The sequence below is a fragment of the Lithobates pipiens genome, unplaced genomic scaffold (genome assembly GCF_037356315.1).
Source record: "Lithobates pipiens isolate NorthernLeopardFrog02 unplaced genomic scaffold, aLitPip1_a1.2 Scaffold_13, whole genome shotgun sequence".
In the NCBI taxonomy this organism is placed as follows: Eukaryota; Metazoa; Chordata; class Amphibia; order Anura; family Ranidae; genus Lithobates; species Lithobates pipiens.
Window position 1 is genome coordinate 146,138,766 of NW_027507718.1, and position 23,530 is coordinate 146,162,295.

The following is a 23,530-nucleotide window of genomic DNA, read 5'->3' on the forward strand; positions in this document are numbered from 1 at the left end:
TTGCTGAAAACTACAGGCTGTCAAGGCTGTGTGTCAGCCAGGCGTTCTTAGATCTTTTTTATTTTATAGATCCCATGTTTCCACCAAGAGCATTTGCTACACTTGGGGACAACTGTTGTGGATATGTATGTGTTACCTGTGGCAATGCATCTGGTTCTTTATATCCAGTGTTTTATAGCACGGTCTTTTGGTGACATTGGGGCTGATTTACGAAAGCCTTGCGCCATCAGTAGTGGGGCACGGCGAGGTGCAACGCACATTTTGATATTTACAAAACAGTGCGCGGGAACAGAGCGCGAATCCCTCATATAGCGAACTCGGCATGCGGGAGAATGCAATCTGTGTGCCACTATGGACATGGCGTACGGCATCTTCAATTCAATATTAACAGAAGATGGAGATGCCAATATTATGGGGTGATGTGCGGAAGTTTATAACAACTGCCCAAGTAAAAATATGCCCAAAATAGAATGAGAAAGTAACCTTTTCAGAGAAAGCCTGCTGTGCCTGAAGTACGTTTAGAACTGCGTGAGACCAATGTAAGCAGTGCAAATGCTTACATTGGTCTCACGCATCGGATCATGTTGTCAGAAAATTTTATAGCCCAGCTCTAAAACTTTGTCGGTCGGATATTCCGACGGAAACAGTCCGATGGAGCCCACACATGGTCGGTTTATCGGACAACACGGTCCGATCTGACATTTTCCGTCGGAATGTCCAACCGTGTGTACAAGGGCTAATACCAAGACACTGACTGTGATTTAAAGCACCTGTGCAAGATGAAGGAAAACCTACAAACATGGCCTGTTGTGGGTACTCGAGGACAGGCTTGAGAAGCACTGATTTAGAGCACTGGGCTAAAATCTAGCTCAAGACATTTATATTCTATGGAAACTCCATGGAAACTTCAGAAAGAGGGACATTTGATGGAGGAAGCGACTTGCGATGTGTGCGTAGCGTGGCAAAATGGGTATGGCCAAAAGCGTGGGAGGGGCTGAAGGGGTGTGGTTAAAAAACCACTCTTCCTTGTACTTATAAACAGCTTTGGTTGCTGTGCCACAAGCTGTAGTCTCAAGAAAACAAACCTCAGCACAATCATTTAAAAAAAAAGAATAAAAAGCTTCAATTATAAATGGTTTTGCACAAACTGTGGAAGAGTGCGTTATGCTAAGTGTGGAAGGATTCAGGAGTGTGTTTCATTATAATTATGGGCATTGCATGGAAACTTCAGAAAGAGGGACATTTGATGGAAGAAGCGACTTGCGATGTGTGCGTAGCGTGGCAAAATGGGTATGGCCAAATGCTTAAGCGTGGGAGGGGCTGAAGGGGTGTGGTTAAAAAAACGCTCTTCCTTGTACTTATAAACAGCTTTGGTTGCTGTGCTACAAGCTGTAGTCTCAAGAAAACAAACCTCAGCACAATCATTTTTAAAAAAAAGAATAAAAAGCTTCAATTATAAATGGTTTTTCACAAACTGTGGAAGAGTGCGTTATGCTAAGTGTGGAAGGATTCAGGAGTGTGTTTCGTACATAGTGCAAGTTCAGGAATGCGTTATGTGCAAGGTGCAAGTTGCAGGGGTGCATTTCATACAGAGTGTAAGGTTCAGGAATGTGTTAAACGTGTTAAATGTGTTAAACTTCGATCTGTGATCCAACGATCTGTGATCCAACGAGTCTCATAGACTTGCTGATCACAGAGCGCACCCTTCAGCCCTTCAGGGGGCGCGCAGGCCACTCGTGCACGGGACGACGTCAATAGACATTGTCCCGACAATGCAAGTCCACACTGTAGCCGTCATTTGGCTATAGCGTGATCCCTAGTGGTTAAACTCACTGCATTCTCTTAGGCTATAATTTAACGGTTACATCAGCAACCATGAACCTATAGCAGAAGGGTCCTATACACTCTGGTGATTCATGAATAGCTCTGATCAATGGTGAGAACTATCTGAAACATGCATAATCTGTTCTTCAAAATTCTTTCACTCAGAATTCAAATGCTATCTAACTTAGGTATTAAAGCTTAGGTATTAAAGTATTTTCAAGATCAGAAGCTAAGCAATATGGTGTATAATACAATATACAACACTTGCCATATCCTAAAACATTTATCACAACACTTAAGTTAATTACTTTTTGTAGAGAAGTATAGCAATCACGATGCAGATTATGAAAACCACAGCTAAAACTGGTCCAATAACCCAAATCAGGCCTTCTTCACCGTCAGTAATTGGTTGAGGATCTGGATCTTCTACTTGAATGGGATCAGAATATGGACTAGCAGCAAATATCTTCTGTAGGAAAAAAGTAAAATACAAATCACATATTATAATCTTAATATAATAACAGGTTACTTTAAAAATAAACAGCACATAATAAAGGTAATGCAGTATAATGAAGGAGTGGGCTGGAGGTAGGATGGTGCTTGCCCCATAGGCTAGTCCAACTATGCATCAGGCCTGTTCTAAAAGCTGTCCCATTCAGATCTTATATCAAAGAACCTGGCACAAGGAATACTTGTAACAAGGACTTCCTCAGTGACTCTGAGATCACACCAGATTGAATCGAGGTCTGTATACTATATGTATATTTATACACACACACACACAATGTCAGTAATACTGGGGTATGTTAATGCTGGGGCATTAATATCCAAACAGTTAGCACTAACACTTTGATCCAATTACCATGGGAAGTCAGATGTTATTGTCTATAGACAGGGTGGGATGTGAGAAAATTGTGGAACCCTGTACTAGTTAATAGTACAATCCTTGGCATCAGAAAGACTTGAAAAGTGTTAATACTTATTACATTTACATATTAGATTTACATGGCTGAAGGTGTGAATCAATGTCAAAACACTGGGATAGAGATGATAAAACAGCACTAGGTGGAAGACAGATGGTGTCAGGCAGCCTTTCCACCTGTTCTACAATGGCTGTTTCAGTTTGATGTAGACTGGTTTCTCCATGCCTCTTGTGAACCAGCTGTCTTCTGTCCAAATGTGTGCCTTACTGTCTTCAAAAACGTTCTTCTTTTTCCTTAACGGATAGGAAAACACAAAATCTTGTTGAATGTAGAATTTGCCCTATTGTGTTTGGCCTTTTGTTTTTGAGAGGTTGCACCATCTCCCCGATGTGTAGGCCTTTGCATTCCTCACTACAGTGCACTGCATAACCAAGTTACTTTTCTTGTGTCTGGATGTTGGGTTTTATGGATGTACACGTTCTATGTTTATTGCGGGGTCTAAAGGACACAGGGATGCAATGTTTGTTAAAATGTATGACACCCCAGCAACATATGGGATAACTATAATACTCCATGTGTTCAGCATCTTCCCTCTGTGTTTTCACTCAACCTTGTAGAGGTTTTAACAAAAGCAAAGTCTGGATAGCCACAAACTTTCAAAGCACTGTGTACTTTGTCTTTAAACTCTGTGTGTGTTGTTAGGATCTCAGGCTGATGAGAGTTCCAATAACCCCCAGTTTGTGCTCCACTGGGTTGTGGGAGTAAAAAAAAAAACAGATAGTGGTCTGTGTGGGTGTGTTTCCTATAGACTTTAATGTCCGAAAAAAAGAGATGCAACATCATAGGACACTATTGTCTCTTCTGGCTCTAACATCAGTCCACTTACCTTGCTGACATATTCTTTGGTTGTCTGAATATGTTGTTCCCTGTTTCCAACTAAATGTGATAAGATACTTAGTGATCTTATATGTGGCAGAGTTGATGCTGCTGACAAATGGGAGTCAGAGAAGCACTCGACATACTGACAAACATTTGCCTTCACCCATGTAAATTGAGGAATTAACATTTATGAATCCTTCCTGAAACCAAGAATGGAGTTATATAAGTAGTACAGGGTGGTTGCACAATCTGAGCATACCAAGAATAAAAACCATATGCTGGATGTCATGTGTCTTACCCGTCTTAATTATTCCTGTCCAATCTATTAGGACCTCATACACTAATAGGACTACTATGACCAGGTTCTAAACAGTTGATAAATAATTGTAGTGCCTAAGTGTTTTTAATAAAGAATAATTGGTATCCTCATGAATTATGTATAAAAGAAAAAAGGAGCCGGATCCATTTTTCGTGCTGTTAATGTGGGCTGGTGTACTCAATTATCAGAGTCCTGTTACATGTATGTTGTTTCCCCCTTTTTTCTTTGTTTCACTCTATTTTTACAGAAAACATCTTATCTATGACGTTATATAGATGTTAGTTGGTGAGACTAGTTGTAAATGTTTCTAACATGGTAATTCATCATTTGCCTCTTTTCTCACTTCTATCTATCTCTACTGCAGAGAAATGCGGCGGATGGCTGGGGATTCCTGTATGCGGGCTGAGGGCACAAGGAGTGATCTCCTAGGGGCGGACATGCGCCTCTCCGACAGAATTGGGTCTCCTCCCCCGTGTGGGGGAGGGACCCGTCTGTGCTCCCGATCCCGTGGAAGTCTCCATAGCGACCGGGAGCTAGTGCGCACTGTCACGTAGTGACGCATACGCACTAGGAGCGGCGGACCCGGCGACGTCATCGCTCGGCGCTAGACGCCGCCCGATGTAGTCGCCGGGTTGGAGGATAAAAGGAGCCACAGGTGCAATGGTTCCCTGACAGAGCAAGAAATCCATTCGGACTGACAATAGCGGTACAGCCCATACAGGTAATTATTATTATGGTTATGGTCTCTGCTTGTATTTAGCCCCCTATGAACCATGTACTTTGGGGTAACGGTGACCCCCATGTAACCAATACAATGTATGTTTGTTCTACCAGAACAGTTTTGGAGGCTAAATTCAACCAAGCCCTATCTCCTGCTTCAGTAACTGAGGATTACTAACGGGGGACCTGTACTCTATCAAAAAAAACCCTCAAAAAAAGCTGTTCGTGACCAACACAGCGATCTGTGAAATGGATTCTAATCCGCATGTTCTGATACACACTTATGACTGCATAGGTAGACTAATCCCTCATTAATATTATAACTGATTAAAAATACTATATATATATATATATATATATATTGTAAGGGATCTTCTCGGGGTAGGGTGAGTTTGGACACAGTTCACAGCAGACTTGGAATTTATAAAGCAGACCTTGGCGTTTATTCGTGGTACAAACAGTCCAACAAACAAAAATATACGGCAACACCGTGCTTTTTAAGTACAACAGAAAAAAAATAAAAGAAACAACCTAGCCCGGCTGGGCGCTTACTAACAGGTTCTTCTCACCTATCTGACACTTATAAACACAGCGTCTTTCGCCTGGATATCGCAGGGTGGGTTTTAGCTCCAGCAGTGGCTGCGCTCGCAGCTTCCTCCAACACACAGGCTGTTCATTTCCCTGGCTGAGAGCGCGCACCTGCAGGCCCCCCAGAGCCTTTACCTTCCCAGGCTAATTAGGATCAAAGCTCACCTGATCCAAAACCCAGAACTGGATCGGGGGGTGTGTGGAATGACAGGTCCCTCTACCAAACCTACCTGCCATTCCATATAAACCCAGGCCCGGCAAGATTAAATAACCACTCAGCAGCATATTGCTGCTGAGAAAACTGATCCATCCTGGACTTACCATCTCACACTGTGTAGCAACCTAGGTGAGATGTACACCCCCCCGACCACTTCTCCAGTGACATGTCTACAATATATATATATATATATATATATATATATATATATATATATATATATATATATATATAGTGATAAATGGTGGGAGCCACCCGTGCTCTATTTTCTGGCCCATTTCTGGAGTCCCCGGCGGTGAGCCGTATGCTCTGTAGTATTACAGGTGTTTATGTATATAAAAAATACTCCGCAAATTGTGATTTTGAGATGTCTACTGTATTATACTAATAATGTTGACAATATGTATTTAACTTTAGATCTGTACCAAGAATTTTCCTGAAGAAGCGACTTCTAGTCGCGAAACTAGTTGAAATATACGATCAACTTGGATATCAGTCACTGTACCCTGAACTTTCTTATATTAGGAGGCCGGGTATCATTCGATTGTACAATTGTTTATTGTTACTATGTTGATTGTCAACAGCTGTTTTTAAATGTATACTTCTTTTTCAAAATAAAAGTTATTTTATTTATATTGGTTGTTTCCATCTGGGTATCAAGATAGTCCTCGATTCCATTGGGGGGTGAGCGGTTAGTCTATGGTTGGAGTAGTCCATGTTAACGCCTTTCCTCCTCCCCCTGCTCCTTTTTTCTTTTATACAGGTTCTAAACAGGAGACAATGCAGTATAACATTTTTATAATTTATTCATACCAAAAATATACTTATTATAAAAAATGATCAAAATTTATAGCAACTATCACAACCCTACACCATAATAAAAATAAGAACATTGTCACGCAGATACCGCCACCAGTACGAATCACTCTTAGCCCTTGTACATACGATCGAAGATTCCGACGGAATGTGTCCGATCGGAGCGTTTTGTCGGATATTCCGACTGTGTGTGGTCTGCATCGGACTGTTTCCGTCGGAATATCCGTCGGACCAACTTTTTCAACTTGCCGGAAATATTTTCCGACAAAATGCTCCGATCAGACATACTCCGATCATGTGTAGAGAATTCCGATCGGACAAAGTGCCACGCATGCTCAGATCAAATTCCTACATCAAAGCTATTGGCTACTAGCCTGAACGTAGTCCCATCGTAACGAAATTACGTCATCAAGTTCTGAAAGATCGGATTTTCTGACAACTTTGTCCGACCGCGTGTATGCAACAGTTTGGGACAAGATCCGTCGGACAAAATCCAACGGATTTGGTTGTCGGAATCTCCGACCGTGTGTACAAGGGCTTACAGTGCAACGTCTGGCTGTACAGAGACACTGGGTTAAGCACAATCAACTAATAGATGACCTCGTCACAACATCTCATTCCAGAATATTAGTAGGGTCATCCTAGAAAACTCCAGAGGATAAATAATCTGTCTACAACAGTATTTAGTCTTTCAGCCAAAAGGGAGTTCCATCTAGGCAGCTGCTGTATAATCATTGATAATTAAACTCGTACTCTCAATTCACCATGTCACCCAAGTGATTAAAAGGTCATGCAAGGGATAGAATGGATTATGCCACACTCTTAAACTGTTTACTAATTCACAAGTTTCGACAGGACATTGCAATATTGAGGGGTGGATAGTGTATACAAGCAAGAACAAGGTGCGACAATTTAGTTCCTGGACTGGACTGTGAATTATTTTTTTGGGAAACAGCTAAAAGTCGCAGGGTGCTAAGTCAGGGGAATAAAGTGGTTGGTCAAGTTTTGGAATGGATTTCTGGAACAGGAACTCACGAACACTTAACGCATCATGTGCAGGAGCATTGTTGTGGTGGAGAATCCACTTGTCAGACCAGTTTTGATCTTTTCTTTCGAATACATTTGTGTAATCTTTTCAGAAGTAACAATGTTGGCTGACCTTTGTACCATGCTCTATGATGAATTCGATAATGAACTATCCCCTTGTGATAAAAAAAAGGCAGAAGGTTTTTTAGCTTAACCACTTGCCGACCGCCGCACGACGATGTACGTCGACAGAATGGCACGGGCAGGCATATGGGCGTACATGTACGTCCCTGCCTTCCCCCCCCCCCCCCCCCCGGTGCCAGCGGCGGTCGGTATCCGTGCAGGAGCGATCCGGGATGAGGGGGCGGCCATTCATTCATGGCCACCCCCTCGCGATCGCTCCTGACGAATGGGAGTGAAGCATTGCATCACTTCCTCTCCTGTAATGTAAACACAGGAGAGGAAGTGATGTAATCTCTCCTCCGTGTCGGTATTTTTCGTTCCGGCACTGAGGAGAGAGGATCGGTGAGTTGCACCAACACGACACTTCACAGTAGAACATGCCAGGCACACTCACACCCCCCCTTTACCCCCCGATCACCCCCCAATTACCCCTGCCACCCCAGTCACAGTGACACCAATTGCATTTTTTTTTGCATTGGTGTCATTTGTGACTGTAATAACTGTTAGGGCAGTTAGGGTTAGCCCCCTTTAGTTCTAATGTACCCCCCTAACCCCCCCAATAAAGGTTTAACCCCGTGATCACCCCCCGTCGCCAGTGTCACTAAGGCTGGGTTCACATTGCAGCGGTTTATGAGAACGGATGTGATTCGCACCGCACTGCAGTGCAAATCACATCCGATCTCTGTGCGATTCAAGTTCAGCCATTCGCCGCACCCGCCGCAAATTCGCACAGGACCCTTTTTTTGGTCCGCAGCAGAATCGGATCGCATGGGTGTTCACACCATGCGATCCGAGTTTGCAGATCGCACTGTGATATGCGAACTGATCTGGGGGTGTCATTAACATTTCACTGACACTCCCAGCAGTTCGCATAGGGCAGTGTGAACTGCCGCCGGGAGGCATGCGATGCGGGAACCCGCCGCGGATTCGTGGCGTTCCCGCATCACTCCAGTGTGAACCCAGCCTAATAAGCGATCGTTTTTCTGATCGCTGTATTAGTGTCACAGGTGACGCTAGTTAGGCAGGTAGGTATTTAGGTTCGCCGCAGCTTTTTATAGCGCCAGGGACCCCCATATACTACCGCATAAAGCCCCCTGATTGCCCCCTAGTTAACCCTTTCACCAGTGATCACCATATAACTGTTACAGGTGACGCTGGTTGGTTAGTTATTTTTTTATAGTTTCAGGGCACCCGCCATTTATTACCTAATAAAGGTTTAACCCCCTGATCACCCGGCGGGTGTCATTTGTGACTGTAATAACTGTTAGGGCAGTTAGGGTTAGCCCCCTTTAGTTCTAAGGTACCCCCCTAACCCTCCCAATAAAGGTTTAACCCCGTGATCACCCCCCGTCGCCAGTGTCACTAAGGCTGGGTTCACATTGCAGCGGTTTATGAGAACGGATGTGATTCGCACCGCACTGCAGTGCAAATCACATCCGATCTCTGTGCGATTCGAGTTCAGCCATACAGATAGTATGGCTGAATTCGCGCTGCACCCGCCGCAAACTCGCACGGGACCCTTTTTTTGGTCCGCAGCAGAATCGGATTGCATGGGTGTTCACACCATGCGATCCGAGTTTGCAGATCGCACTGCGATATGCGAACTGATCTGGGGGTGTCATTAACATTTCACTGACACGCCCAGAAGTTCGCATAGGGCAGTGTGAACTGCCGCGGGAGGCATGCGATGCGGGAACCCGCCACGGATTCGTGGCGTTCCCGCATCGCTCCAGTGTGAACCCAGCCTAATAAGCGATAGTTTTTCTGATCGCTGTATTAGTGTCACAGGTGACGCTAGTTAGGCAGGCAGGTATTTAGGTTCGCCGCAGCTTTTTATAGCGCCAGGGACTACCGCATAAAGCCCCCTGATTGCCCCCTAGTTAACCCTTTCACCAGTGATCACCATATAACTGTTACAGGTGACGCTGGTTGGTTAGTTATTTTTTTATAGTTTCAGGGCACCCGCCATTTATTACCTAGTCTCACTAGTGTACCCCTAAATTTAGGGGTGTCTACTTTCCAAAATGGGGTCATTTGGGGGGGGTTTGTGCCATCTTGGCATTTTATGGCCTTCAAAACTGTAACGCCCTTAGAAAGCCTGAAGGCGGTGCTTGGTTTTCGGGGCCCCGTACGCGGCTAGGCTCCCAAAAAGTCTCACATATGTGGTATCCCCGTACTCGGGAGAAGCAGCAGAATTTATTTTGGGGTGTCATTTCACATATGCCCATGGCATGCGTGAGCAATATATCATTTAGTGACAACTTTGTGAAAAAATAAAATAAAATAAAAAGTTTGTAATTTTCCCGCAACTTGTGGCAAAATATAAAATATTCCATGGACTCAACATGCCTCTCAGCAAATAGCTTGGGGTGTCTACTTTCTAAAATGGGGTCATTTGTGGGGGTTTTGTGCCATCTTGGATTTTTATGGCCTTCAAAACTGTAATAGGTAGTGAGAAGTGAAATCAAAAATTTACGCCCTTAGAAAGCCTGATGGCGGTGCTTGGTTTTCGGGGCCCCGTACGCGGCTAGGCTCCCAAAAAGTCCCACATATGTGGTATCCCCGTACTCAGGAGAAGCAGCAGAATTTATTTTGGGGTGTCATTTCACATATGCCCATAGCATGTGTGAGCAATATATCATTTAGTGACAACTTTGTGTAAAAAAAAAAAAAAAAGTTTGTAATTTTCCCGCAACTTGTGGCAAAATATAAAATATTCCATGGACTCAACATGCCTCTCAGCAAATAGCTTGGGGTGTCTACTTTCTAAAATGGGGTCATTTGTGGGGGTTTTGTGCCATCTTGGCATTTTATGGCCTTCAAAACTGTAATAGGTAGTGAGAAGTGAAATCAAAAATTTACGCCCTTAGAAAGCCTGAAGGCGGTGCTTGGTTTTCGGGGCCCCGTACGCGGCTAGGCTCCCAAAAAGTACCACATATGTGGTATCCCCGTACTCAGGAGAAGCAGCAGAATTTATTTTGGGGTGTCATTTCACATATGCCCATAGCATGTGTGAGCAATATATCATTTAGTGACAACTTTGTGTAAAAAAAAAAAAATATTTTTTTTTGTCATTATTCAATCGCTTGAGGCAAAAAAATAAAATATTCAATGGGCTCAACATGCCACTTATCAATTTCCTTAGGGGGTCTACTTTCCAAAATGGGGTCATTTGGGGGGGGGGTTTTGTACTGCCCTGCCATTTTAGCACCTCAAGAAATGAGATAGGCAGTCGTAAACTAAAAGCTGCGTAAATTCCAGAAAACGTACCTTAGTTTGTAGATGTGACAACTTTTGCGCAAACCAATAAATATACAGTTATTGACTTTTTTTTTACCAAAGACATGTGGCTGAATACATTTTGGCCTAAATGTATGACTAAAATTGAGTTTATTGGATTTTTCTAATAACAAAAATTAGAAAATATCATTTTTTTTCAAAATTTGCGGTCTTTTTACGTTTATATCGCAAAAAATAAAAATCGCAGAGGCAATCAAATACCATCAAAAGAAAGCTCTATTTGTGGGAAGAAAAGGACGCAAATTTTGTTTGGGTACAACATTGCATGACCGCGCAATTACCAGTTAAAGCAGCGCAGTGCCAAATTGTAAAAAGACCTCTGGTCGTTGACCAGCAAAATGGTCCGGTCTGAAAGTGGTTAATGCATTATATACATCAAGATGGAAAGTCTTCTGTGTGCAGCAGCCCCCCTAATACTTCGGGACCCCCCTCCTCGGTGCCTGCGGTGGTTGGAATCATTCCAGGAGCGATCCGTGCTGAGGGGGAAGCCATTGATTCATGGCCACCCCCTCGTGATTGCTCCTGACAAATGTGAAGCTTCCTCTGCTTCCATAATGTAAACAGAAGCAGAGGAAATTATGTCATCTCGCCTTTTCGTTCCGGCGCCCGAGGAGAGAAAACATCCAAGTAAGTCTGCACCAACACTACACTAACAGTAGAACATGCAGGCACACAAATCACCCCCCAATCACCTCTGTCACAGTGACAGTTTTTATTTTTTTACCGATTACTGCATTGATGTCATTTGTAACTGTTAGAAGTGTTAGGGCAGTTAGTGAGTAGGCCCCTTTAAGTCTAGGGTACCCCCTAACCCCCCCAATAAAGGTTTAACCCCTGGACCCCCAGTGTCACTATGCAATCTTTTTTCTGATCACCGTATTAGTGTCACAGGTGACGCTAGTTAGCCAGATAAGTATTAAGGTTCACAATCAGCTTTTTATAGCATCAGGTACCCACATATACTACCTAATAAAGGTTTTAACCCCCTGATTGCCCCCTAGTTAACCCTTTCACCAGTGATCACCGTATAAGTGTGAACTCTGTCGTCCTCATGGAGACCCTGGATACGATCGGCTCTACAAAATTCGGCCCCTCGTAAACCACTTCAACCAACGTTTTGCAGACTTGTTTACTCCACATCAAGTTGTCTGCTTTGATGAGCCCTTGATTACGTTTTCTTTCCGCTTGTCATTCAAAGAGTATCTTTCCAGCAAGCGTGCCAGATACGGGGTCAAGATATATAAGCTCTTTGACAGGACCACAGGCTACACGTTTTTTTATGGTTTACGAGGGAAGAGATAGTCACGTGGAGCCGACAAACTCCCCTGACTACATAGGGAGCGCTGGCAAGATTGTGTAGGACTTTGGTGTCACCCTTATTTGGAAAGGGGTACCATTTGTATGTGGACAATTATTACACGAGCATGACACTTTTTAGTCACTTGTTTGATCATCAGATTAGAGCATGTGGCACTGTGCGATCTAATCGCTGGGGCTTTCCCCAGCGGCTTGTAGATTCCTGCTTGAAGAGAGAGCCTGCTTGAAGTGTAATAACTTGCTTGCTGTGAAGTGGAGGGATAAGAATTTTTTCATTCTATCCTCCCTTCATGCACACGATGGTCCAAATTCCTACAGCGACTGGTTGTGAAAAAACCCCTCTGTGTCCACGATTATAACCAAAATATGGGAGGGGTGGACCTCAACGACCAGTTGTTGGCGCTGTACCTATTTGCCTGTAAGGCCAGATGCTGGTACAAAAAAGTGTCTGTATACTTATTTTAATTGGCTTTGCTGAACGCTCATGTGCTATACAGAGCTTCAGGACGGACTGGATCCTTCTTTAAATTCCAGAAAGAGATCGTCAGAGCCCTTCTGTTTCCAGATGGTGCTCCACCTCACCTTCCCAATCCAAATGCAGTAAGCCGGCTGCATGAGAGTAATTTTCCGTATGTCCTCCAGAGTACCCCTACCCAACGAGCCCCCCAAAGAAAATGTTGTGTCTGTAGAAAGCATGGATATAGGCGTGGCACCCGCTATTTTTGTCCCTCCTGTCCTGACAATCCTGGTCTTTGCATTGGTGAATGTTTTTAACGCTACCATACACTAGTTAAGTATTAGCGTAGGGTACAGCACTGCACAGACTAGGCACAATTTCACAACTTTCGTAAGATGCCATCACATTTTGAGAGCCCCGAACCTGTATTGTATTCTATGTATTCTATTCTGCAATGTTTTATTGTGTTTTATTGTTTACCATCATTTGCTTAGCAGGTACGCCATTCGGCTGCAGCGTGGATTTATCTATCTTGACAGCAACAGCATTTGCTCCCACGATACATAAAGCTGTGACTCCAGCACTGTAGGTGGTGATTTCACCACCACAGTTAAAAACAAAATGGTGCATGCATGCCCATCATTAGAAGTGGGTGGATGAAGGGAGGTATTCTAATGGTGGGCATACCCACCGATCAATCTCTTTTTTTCATTCAGCCCACAGGCTGCATGAAAAAAAAAGATTACAATATAGGCCCAACAAGGACCAGCAATTACTGGTATGTTGCTGGACTTTGAGTGATTACACCAGAATGATGCTTGCGGGTTTAGGTATCATCTTGGTTAGCCTCTAGACTGCTTTTACAAGCAGTAGCAGGGAATGTCCCCCCCCCCCCCTCATCCCACCGTCTTCCATGGTTTTCTCTGGCTCTCCTGTCCCAACAGGGAACCTGAGAATGCAGCTGGTGGTTCCGCCAGCTGACCATAGAGCTGATCAGAGACCAGTATGGCTCCAATCATCTCTATGGGCTAATAAACCGGAAAGCTATAGCATTTCATGACTTAGATTTCACCGGATATAAACAGTGCCTTTGGGAAATTGGGAAAGCATTTTATCACACTGATCTTGATGTGGTCAGATGCTTTGAGGGCAGAGGAGAGATCTAGGGTGTAATAGACACCAATTTTTTAAAAAAAAGAGTACCTGTCACTACCCAATGCTATCATAGGGGATATTTACATTCCCTGAGATAACAATAAAGATGATTACAAAAAAAAATAAAAAATGAAAGGAACAGTTTAAAAATGAAATAAAAAAGCAAAATAAATAATAAAAAAAGGCAAATGCAAGCACCAGTCTGGCGTGATATGTTAAAAGCAAATGCACCATGCATGTGAGGTATCACCACAAAAGTCAGATCGAGGGCAGTAATTTTAGTAGTAGACCTCCTCCGTAAATCTAAAGTGGAAACCTGTAAAAGCTTTTAAAAAATATATGTAGTTTGTCGCCGCTGCACGTTTGGACAATATAGTGTGTTTTAGTGCATCCAACTGGGCATTTCCATGGCCTCCAAATCTATGATAGGTAGTGAGGAGTGAAAACAAAAATTAAAATTTACGGCCTTAGAAATCCTGAAGGTGGTGTTTGGTTTTTGGGGTCCCGTACGCGGCTACGCTCCCAAAAAGTCCCACACATGTGGTATCCCTGTACTCAGGAGAAGCAGCAGAATTTATTTATTTATTTTGGGGTGTAATTACACATATGCCTACGGCATGTGTGAGCAATATATCATTTAGTGACAGCTTTATTTTTGCCATTATTCAATCACTTGGGACAAAAAAAAAAATTCAATGGGCTCAACATGCCTCTTAACAATTTACTTAGGGTGCCTAATTTCCAAAATGGGGTCATGGGGGGGGGGGGGGGGTTTGTACTGCCCTGCCGTTTTAGTACCTTAAGAAATTAGATAGCCAGTCAAACTAAAAGCTGCATAAATTCAAGAAAATGTACCCTACTTTGTAGACGCTATAACTTTTGCGCAAACCAATAAATATATGCTTATTGACATGTTTTTTAACAAAGACATGTGGCTCAATACATTTTGGCCTAAATGTATGACTAAAATTGAGCTTATTGGATTTTTCTTATAACAAAATGTACAAAATATTTTTTTTTTCAACATTTTTGGTCTTTTTCCGTTTAGATTGCAAAAAATAAAAATCGCAGAGGCAATCAACTACCATCAAAAGAAAGCTCTATTTGTGTGAACAAAAGGACGCAAATTTTGTTTGGGTACAACATTGCAAGACCACGCAATTACCAGTTAAAGCAGCGCATAGTGCTAAATTGTAAAAAGTCCTTGGGCTCGCCAAATGGCCAGGGGCTGAAGTGGTCCATTTTTATATTTTTTGAAAATATCTTCTCTTATTTATATATTTTTTTTTTATGTGAGCCACATAGGTTTTATTTGTAGACTTTTAAACTTATTGCCCATGGGAGTTTACATACAGACTTTTTGAAGAATTACCATTTCTGTTCTGTGTTCATCAATGGCAATTTTCCCTCCCAGTCTTAAGCCTCGTACACATGATCGGATTTTCTGCAGACAAAGCGTCAGACTTTTGTCCGAAGGGTGTGTGCCAGGAACTTGTCTTGCATACAAATGGTACACAATTGTCGGCCAACAAACACGAAAGTAGTGACATACCTGTCAGGGCTGCGCTCAGCCCTTCTTTCTGTGACCTGGCTGCTCAGCTGTCGGCTAATTGCCAGCTCTTATCTATCTATCCACAGTTACTCAACTGTTGATAATATCCTGCTCGTCAGTTCTGCCTACTTAAGCCGTCCAGTCCAGAGGATCTCTGCCTTCACCTTGGTCAACATCACAGAAACTATCTCCTGCGATCCTGTTCAAGACTTGCTTTGCTGAAATCTCTTCTGGCTCCAGATCCAGCTTGCTGTTCCACTACATGGATCCCTGACTTCTGGCTTGGCTGACTATCGTTCCAGTTAATGAACTATGGCAATGTTTTGACTAAGTTTATTCTTTTTACTTTTATTATTAAACAAGTGTGATTTAACTGTGCTTCTGTCTCGGCCTGATTTCATGGTTTCTGACAGTACTACGTGGAATTGCAGCTTCTAAGCACCATCCTTTGGGCACCTTCTTCTAATGTCGTGTTTGGTGAGCACTGATTACGAGCATGCGTGTTTGTACTTTGGATGTGTGACGGACTTGTGTACACACAATAGGAAAATCGGATAACAGACCGAAAATTTACTAGCTTGGCATCCAACATTTGTTGACGGACGTACGCTCCATCAGACAATTGTCTGATGGAGCGTACTTATGGTTGGATTTTAGGCAAACGGTCTGTAATCACACAATTCCCTGCCGAAAATCATGTGTACAAGGCTTAAGTCTTGGAGAGTAGCCCTCATCCTTGGAAAATTTCCTCTCTTAAAGTGGAAGTCCACCCTAACACTAAAATTTCTAAATCTACAGACATCCACAATCAATCCACAATCAAGGCTAGCCCTGTAAAGAAGAAATCTACACATACCTTTTTTGAAGCCGATCCAGATCCAGTCTCCAGCAGCGGAAGCTCTGCAAAGGAGATAGCGGCTGGGAAAATAATGGGAAGTGACGTCACCCATAGAATTACTATGGGGCTTCTGTTGTCGGCTGCCTCTTCTGCAGCCACCTCCACAGCGAAGCTGCCGCGGACAGCTTGGTACCAGACTGAAGCAGCTTAAAAAAGGTATGTATAGCAATTTCTTCTTTACAGGGCTAGATGGGTTAGTCTTAGATTTTGGATGCCTGTACATTTATAGATGTCAGTGTTAAGGTGGACTTCTACTTTACAGTTAAGTGTTTTTAGATTTCCAGTATCTGTTTGTTACTTACAGCTAATATTAAATGAAATCATGTTATCGTCAGTGCTACCCAGATGTTCTTTTATATTAACATTTGTAATAAGCTCTGCATGGTTTGAGATTACCGGGTCCAGCAGAGCATTATTCCTAGCTGGGGTCTCTATGAACTGTACCATAAACTTGTCTTGTAATAGGTTTATACATTTTTGTCCTATTAAAATCCACTATTATTATTAACCACTTTCAGACCGGACCAATTTGCTGGTCAAAGACCAGACCACTTTTTGCGATTCGGCACTGCGTCGCTTTAACTGACAATTGCACGGTCGTGCGAAACAAAATTTACGTCCTTTTTTTCCCACAAATAGAGCTTTCTTTTGGTGGTATTTGATCACCCCTGCGGTTTTTATTTTTTGCGCTATAAACAAAAATAGAGCGACAATTTTGAAAAAAACGCATTATTTTTTACTTTTTGTTATAATAAATATCCCCCAAAAATATATAAAAAAACATTTTTTCCCTCAGTTTAGGCCGATACGTATTCTTCTACATATTTTTGGTAAAAAAAAAATCGCAATAAGCGATTATTGATTGGTTTGCGCAAAAGTTATAGCGTTTACAAAATAGGGATAGTTTTATAGCATTTTTATTAATAATTTTTTATTATTTTTTTTTTTTACTAGTAATGGCGGCGATCAGCGATTTTTATTGTGACTGCGACATTGTGGGGGACCCATCGGACATTTTTGACACATTTTTGGGACCATTGTCATTTATACAGTAATCACTGCTATATAAATGCAATGATTCCTGTGTAAATAACACTGGCAGTGAAGGGGTTAACCAGTGGGTGGCAGTGTAGGGGTTAAGTGTTCCTAGGGGTGTGTTACTAACTGTGGGGGGGTTGGGCTTTCATTTAGTGAACACTGATCTCTGCTCCAATCACATGGAGCAGAGATCAGCGTCACTAGTTGCTAGGCAGAATGGAGAAATGCTGTTTACAACGGCATTTCTTCATTTGGCCGCTCCGTGAGACGATCGCCGGTGTGCGCGATCGCGGGAGGTCCCAATCGGGAGCGCACCGCCGGCGGCGCGCTCCCGATGGCAGGGCGGCAAATTTAAAGGGACGTACATGTACGCCCATTTGCCTGCCCGTGCCATTCTGTCGATGTACATCATCGTGCGCTGGTCGGCAAGTGGTTAAAGAGGAAGTAAACCCTGATGAGTTTACTTCCTCTTTCATTCCCTGCAAAGGTAAAGCATAATGGACTACTATGCATCGCATAGTAGCCCATTATGTGTCACTTACCTGACACAGGAGCCAGCGATGTCACCGCTGTCCCCTGTAGTCCGGCGCATCCATCTTCTCGGCTGCTCTGTAGCTGTCATTTGGCGAAGCCGCGATGACGTCACTCCCGCGCATGCGCACTGGAGCCGCCCCGCGCGGCATATCGCCGTTGACGGGTGCCGCGCTCAGTGCGCCTGCGCGTCGCTGTCTGCGGCGCAAGCGCCGTAGACAGCGGTGCCTGTCTTTTTGCAAATATCTCCTAAACTGTGTAGGTTTAGGAGATATTTCTTGGACCTACAGGTAAGCCTTAATCTAGGCTTACCTGTAGGTCAAAGTGTGTTGTAAGGGTTTACAACCACTTTAATGTCCCAGTCCTTGCAGCCCTTTCTATCTTTGCAAGGCTCTGAGTCTCCATCTCCTCATTAAGACTGGGAGGTCTACTATAACAAACTCCTATGATTACTTTTGTAGTACGCACACCCATGTGCACTTTCACCCATAATGCTTCAGTCTCATCACATCTCTATCAACTAGGTCCTCTTTCACACTCGCTATGAGATCACTTCTCACATGAAGACAGACGCCATCACTCCTCTATTTTACCCTGCCTTTCTGAAAGAGAACATAGCCAGGAATATTAATAGCCCAGCCATGTTAAGAATGAAACCAAGATTTAGCAACACCAATTAAATCATAGTTTTCTCATCACATTTTGCACACTTATTTTGCATATTTTTTTATTTTAGTACATATAGTACAATTTCCAATGGTTGTTTGTAACATGGAAACCTTCATATCACCCGCCATAGCCACTCCCCCCCATGTTTCCCCATTCCACCCACCAATAGGGACTGACCACTGTCTGCCCCATTATAATCTACTTCACCCTCCCCCTTAGGTGCAAACCATCATTAGCATGTAGGTTTTACTCCAATGAAAAGTCAGCCGGGTGCTCTAGAAACCCAAATCCCTCCTTCTTACAGCAGGTCTTTAGCCAAGCATTCAATTCTCTATTCTCCCTTGTCTTTCCTGTGTTTTGCAAGGTACAGGCAATATTTCAGAGAATATCACCTTTGAGGTCCTTCCCTTTAACTTGCAGCCTACTTCTTTAAATTGGTTCTTAGGATCTGCCACCTTCCATATGTTCTGTCATTGGTTCCAATGTGGACCAAGACAGCTGGGTCATGCCCAGCCCCTCCCAGTAATTTATCAACCTGGTCCACCACATGCTGAACCCTGACACCAAGGAGACAGCAAACCATTTGGTTGAGGTGATCCTGGCATCAATTTATTCTCTCAGTCCTTCTCATTATAGAATCCCCTATTACCACCAATTGACTAGGACTACCTGCACTACCCTCACCATCCCTACTAGATGGGCTTCTCTCCCGGGTGTTAGGGGTAGCAGTGATTTCTAGGGCTGCTACCTCTGAGCTGGTCACCCCACTTCTTCTCCCAACTTGGCAAATCTGTTTGTGTGCTCAAACCCAGGGCTGGCCTTTCTTTTCATCCCTACCACTCCCTCTGACTACAGTAACCCATCTTCCTACCTGATAATCCTGACTTACTGCTCCACCCTCTACATCAGGGGTGCTCAACCAGTGGCCCGCGGAGCACTCTGATGTGGCCCGCGACCTCCTGCTCTGGGATGGAGGGTTGGCAAGTCCAGATTGTGGAATGCTAACCCACCATCTCAGAGCAAGAGTGTTATGAATGAAGCCGGCGGTAGAGGAAGCAAGTGGCAAAGTACAGCTAAGCCACAGGTGCACTGCCCTGCACCCTCAGTGTGTGTAAACCATGGCATGTCAGTGTGAAAGCAGCCTTAGGCTGCTTTTTACACGATCGGTTCCGACACGTTCAGAACCGTCCCCTTCCATCTGGGAAGATCTTAACTGAGGGCCCATAGAGTTGAGCGGGCTGTGTCTGTGTCAGCTCTGCATATGCGGAGTGGACTTGGACCTGTCATCCGCCCGCTCATTGTGGCCCGTGACTAGTTACCCAGTTGCTTAAGTGGCCCTTGCTCTTCAAAAGGTTGGGCACTCCTGCTCTACATCATCCCTAACCACCTGCTCAGTGAGCAGAGGCCCCCTTTAAGGTTGTCTATTCTGCCCAGTGTTGCAACTTTCTCCTCCAGATAGTTACATAGTTACATGGATAGTCAGGTTGAAAAAAAGACACAAGTCCATCTAGTTCAACCATAAAAATAAATAAAATAAAAAATAATATCATACAATCCCATATACTCAATCCTAAACCCACAGTTGATCCAAAGGAAGGCAAAAAATCCCAGAAAAGCATGATCCAATTTGCTACAGCAGGGGATAAAATTCCTTCCTGATCCGAGAGGCAATCAGATTTTCCCTGGATTAACTTTACCTAACCTGTTTCCCCGAAAATAAGACCTAGCATGATTGTCGGTGATGGCTGCAATATAACCCCTACCCGATTTCCCCCGAAAATAAGCCCTACCCTGAAAATAAGACCTACAAGGACTTTAACTAGGGCTTATTTGGGGGGTAGGGCTTATATTGCAGCCATCACCGACAATCATGCTAGGTCTTATTTTCGGAGAAACAGGGTATACATGTTAGCAATCTACTGTGCTGGCCAGAACCACCTCTGGAGGGAGTCTATTCCTCATTTTCACAGCTTACTGTGAAGAAACCTTTACGTATTTGGAGATTAAATCTCTAGGTGTAAAGAGTGTCCCTTTGTCCTTTGTGTTGACCCTAAAGTGAATAACTCAACACCAAGTTCACTGTATGGACCCCTTATATATTTGTACATGTTAATCATATCCCCCTTTAATCTCCTTTTCTCAAGAGATAATTCAGTTCCCCCTAATCTTTCTTAATAGCTGAGTTCTTCCATGCCTCTTATCAGTTTGGTTGCCCTTTTCTGCACTTTTTTCAGTTCCCTGATATCCTTTTTGAGAACTGGTGCCCAAAACTAAACTGCATATTCCAGATGAGGTTTTACTAATGATTTGTACAGGGGCAAAATTATATCTCTATCTCTGGAGTGCATAACTCTCCTAATAAAAGAAAAGACTTTGCTCGCTTTGGAAACCGCAGCTTGGCATTGCATGTGATTATTGAGCTTATGATCTCCCAAAACCCAGAGATCCTTCTCCAGTACAGATCCCCCTAGTATGTATGATGCATGCATATTCTTAGCCCACAAGTATTTAACTACATTTAACAACATTAAACCTCATTTGCCACATCGTTGCCCAATTAGACATTGTGCATTGAGGTCGGCTTTTAAATAGGAGACATCCTGTAAGATGTTATTTCACTGCATATTTGGTGTCTGAAGACTGAAATTGTATTTTTAATCCCAGACCCTATATCATTTATAAAGATATTAACCACTTGCCGACCGCCGCACGACGATGTACGTCCATTTTTTGAAGAGGGATATCTCGGTAACGGCAGCAGCTGCTGCCACAACCGAGATATCCATCTCTTCAGGCGGCGGTCGGCTGTACGATAACGGTGGTCTCCGCGGCGGATTCGCCGCGAGATCACCGCTATCGGCGGCGGGAGAGGTGCCACCCCCCCTCCCGCCGCCCTCCCGCACCTTCCGCCGCTTACCGGAGCCGTCGATAGCGGCGGAGGCGATCGGGTCCTTCCGTCGGCTGGGCATAGAGACAAGTGAGGCTAAGATGGCCCCCACTCATCTCTATACCATAGGAGGGCGGAAGCGACGTCAAAACGTCACTTCCGCCCATACCTCTTAAAGGTATATTTTTTTTTTAAATGTCAGATTTTCTTTTTTTTTTTTTTTTTTTTTTTGCATTTTAGCCCAAATATGAGATCTGAGGACCTTTTGACCCCAGATCTCATATTTAAGAGGACCTGTCATGCTTTTTTCTATTACAAGGGATGTTTACATTCCTTGTAATAGGAATAAAAGTGATCCATTTTTTTTTTTTTAAAGTGTAAAAATAAATAAAATAAATGAAAATAAATAAGAAAAAAAAAAAAAATTTTTTTAAAAACACCCCGTTACGACGAGCTTGCGCACAGAAGCGAGCGCATACGTGAGTAGCGCCCGCATATGAAAACGGTGATCAAACCACATATGTGAGGTATTGCCGCGATCGGTAGAGCGAGAGCAATAATTCTAGCCCTAGACCTCCTCTGTAACGCAAAAAATGCAACCTGTAGAATTTTTTAAATGTCGCTTATGGAGATTTTTGAGGCTAAAAGTTTGACGCCATTCCACGAGCGGGCGCAATTTTGAAGCGTGACATGTTGGGTATTAATTTACTCGGCATACCATTATCTTTCACAGTATAAAAAAAAATTGGGCTAATTTTACTGTTGTCTTATTTTTTTATTCAAAAAATTTTTTCCAAAAAAAGTGCGCTTCTAAGACCGCTGCGCAAATACGGTGTGAAAAAAAGTATTTCAATGACCGCCATTTTATTCTCTAGGGTGTTAGAAAAAAAACAATATAAAATGTTTGGGGGTTCTAAGTAATTTTCTAGCAAAAAAAACTGTTTTAAACATGGAAACACCAAGTCCGAAAAAGAGGCCTGGTCCTTAAGTAGTTAAAAAGTAAGGGTCCCAGTACTGAACTTTGGGGTACACCACTGATAACCTTAGACTAAGTAAGAAACATTAACCGCTACTCTCTGAATTCAGTCTTTATCTTATACATTAGCCGTGTGTGGGGAACTGTATCGAACGCTTTTGAAAAATCCAAGTATACCACGTCCACAGCCACCCTTCTGTCTAAGTTTTTACTTACCTTCTCATCTCTAATGTGAGCTTCCAGAATGGCAACTCGCTCACATCAGTCACAGCGGTATCCATCCTGGAGCTTTGGCTCCATTGCTGTATACATGCAGAACACTGTGCACTGCACAAAACCTTCAATCTGGCTAGCACACATTATCCAAGTTACAATTAAATAAAATTTACACAAAAAAATATAACATTTTGTAATATGTTATTGTTGTATGTATTTTGTATTTTTATGTATGTTTCACTATGTGATGATGGAAAAATTTTAATAAAAAGAGATTGAAAAAAATAAAAATAAAAATTACTAGCAGTAAATTTCAGATGTTATTAACAGGCTTGAAGATTCCTGTTATAATTTCTGTTTTTTAACTCAGAGACTCAGGGACTTGTGCGACTTGTCCTGCAACTTGGAACTGCAAGGTCACATGACAAGTCGTACCCCACGATTTCCAATGAGTACCATTCATATTTGCGCATCTTCAAGTTGCAGTTACTTCAAAATAGTCCCTGTAATACTTTGATGCGACTTTTATGCAACTTGAGGTCCATAGACCTCAAGATTACACAGGCATTGCTTCATGTCACGTCAAAATCGCGCATCTTTCAGGTCACACAAGTGTGAAAGGAGCCTTAGTCAAATTTCCACGTAGTCTAAGTTCCAGCAAGCAAAAACATGGGCAAGCTCAAAGTGGGTACAGGCAGTCCCCGGGTTACAAACAAGATGGGGTCTGTAGGTTTGTTCTTAAGTTGAATTTGTATGGAAGCCGAAACAGGTAAGTTTTTTTAAGTATAGCTCCAGCCAATACCATAGGGAAGGGGTAACACCTCTATAAAACTTGTTTTGCTGACTGTGCCCCTGTTCAGAAGATTTTACCTCACTTTCTGTCCCTATGACAACTGGATTTTTCCCATGATAACTCTTACAGGAGTGAATTTCTCTTACTAGGGTTACATTTTCTCTCACTTCCTGTTGTCTCCCTTCATTTGTAAGTAGGAGTCATTTGTAAGTCAGATGTTTGTAATGCGGAGACCACCTGTACTAT

At 43.1% G+C, this 23,530-nt stretch overlaps 1 protein-coding gene across 23 annotated transcripts in view; it reads right to left on the minus strand.

The window, feature by feature from the left end:
- The window catches only part of PTPRS (protein tyrosine phosphatase receptor type S), a 733,740-nt gene that overhangs the window by 226,049 nt on the left and 484,161 nt on the right, over positions 1-23,530 (minus strand). For all 23 annotated transcript variants that reach the window (XM_077475694.1, XM_077475692.1, XM_077475693.1 and 20 more), the window contains one exon: positions 2,133-2,293. In XM_077475694.1, coding sequence (XP_077331820.1) covers positions 2,133-2,293 — 161 coding nt within the window. The remainder of the gene's footprint in view (positions 1-2,132; positions 2,294-23,530) is intronic.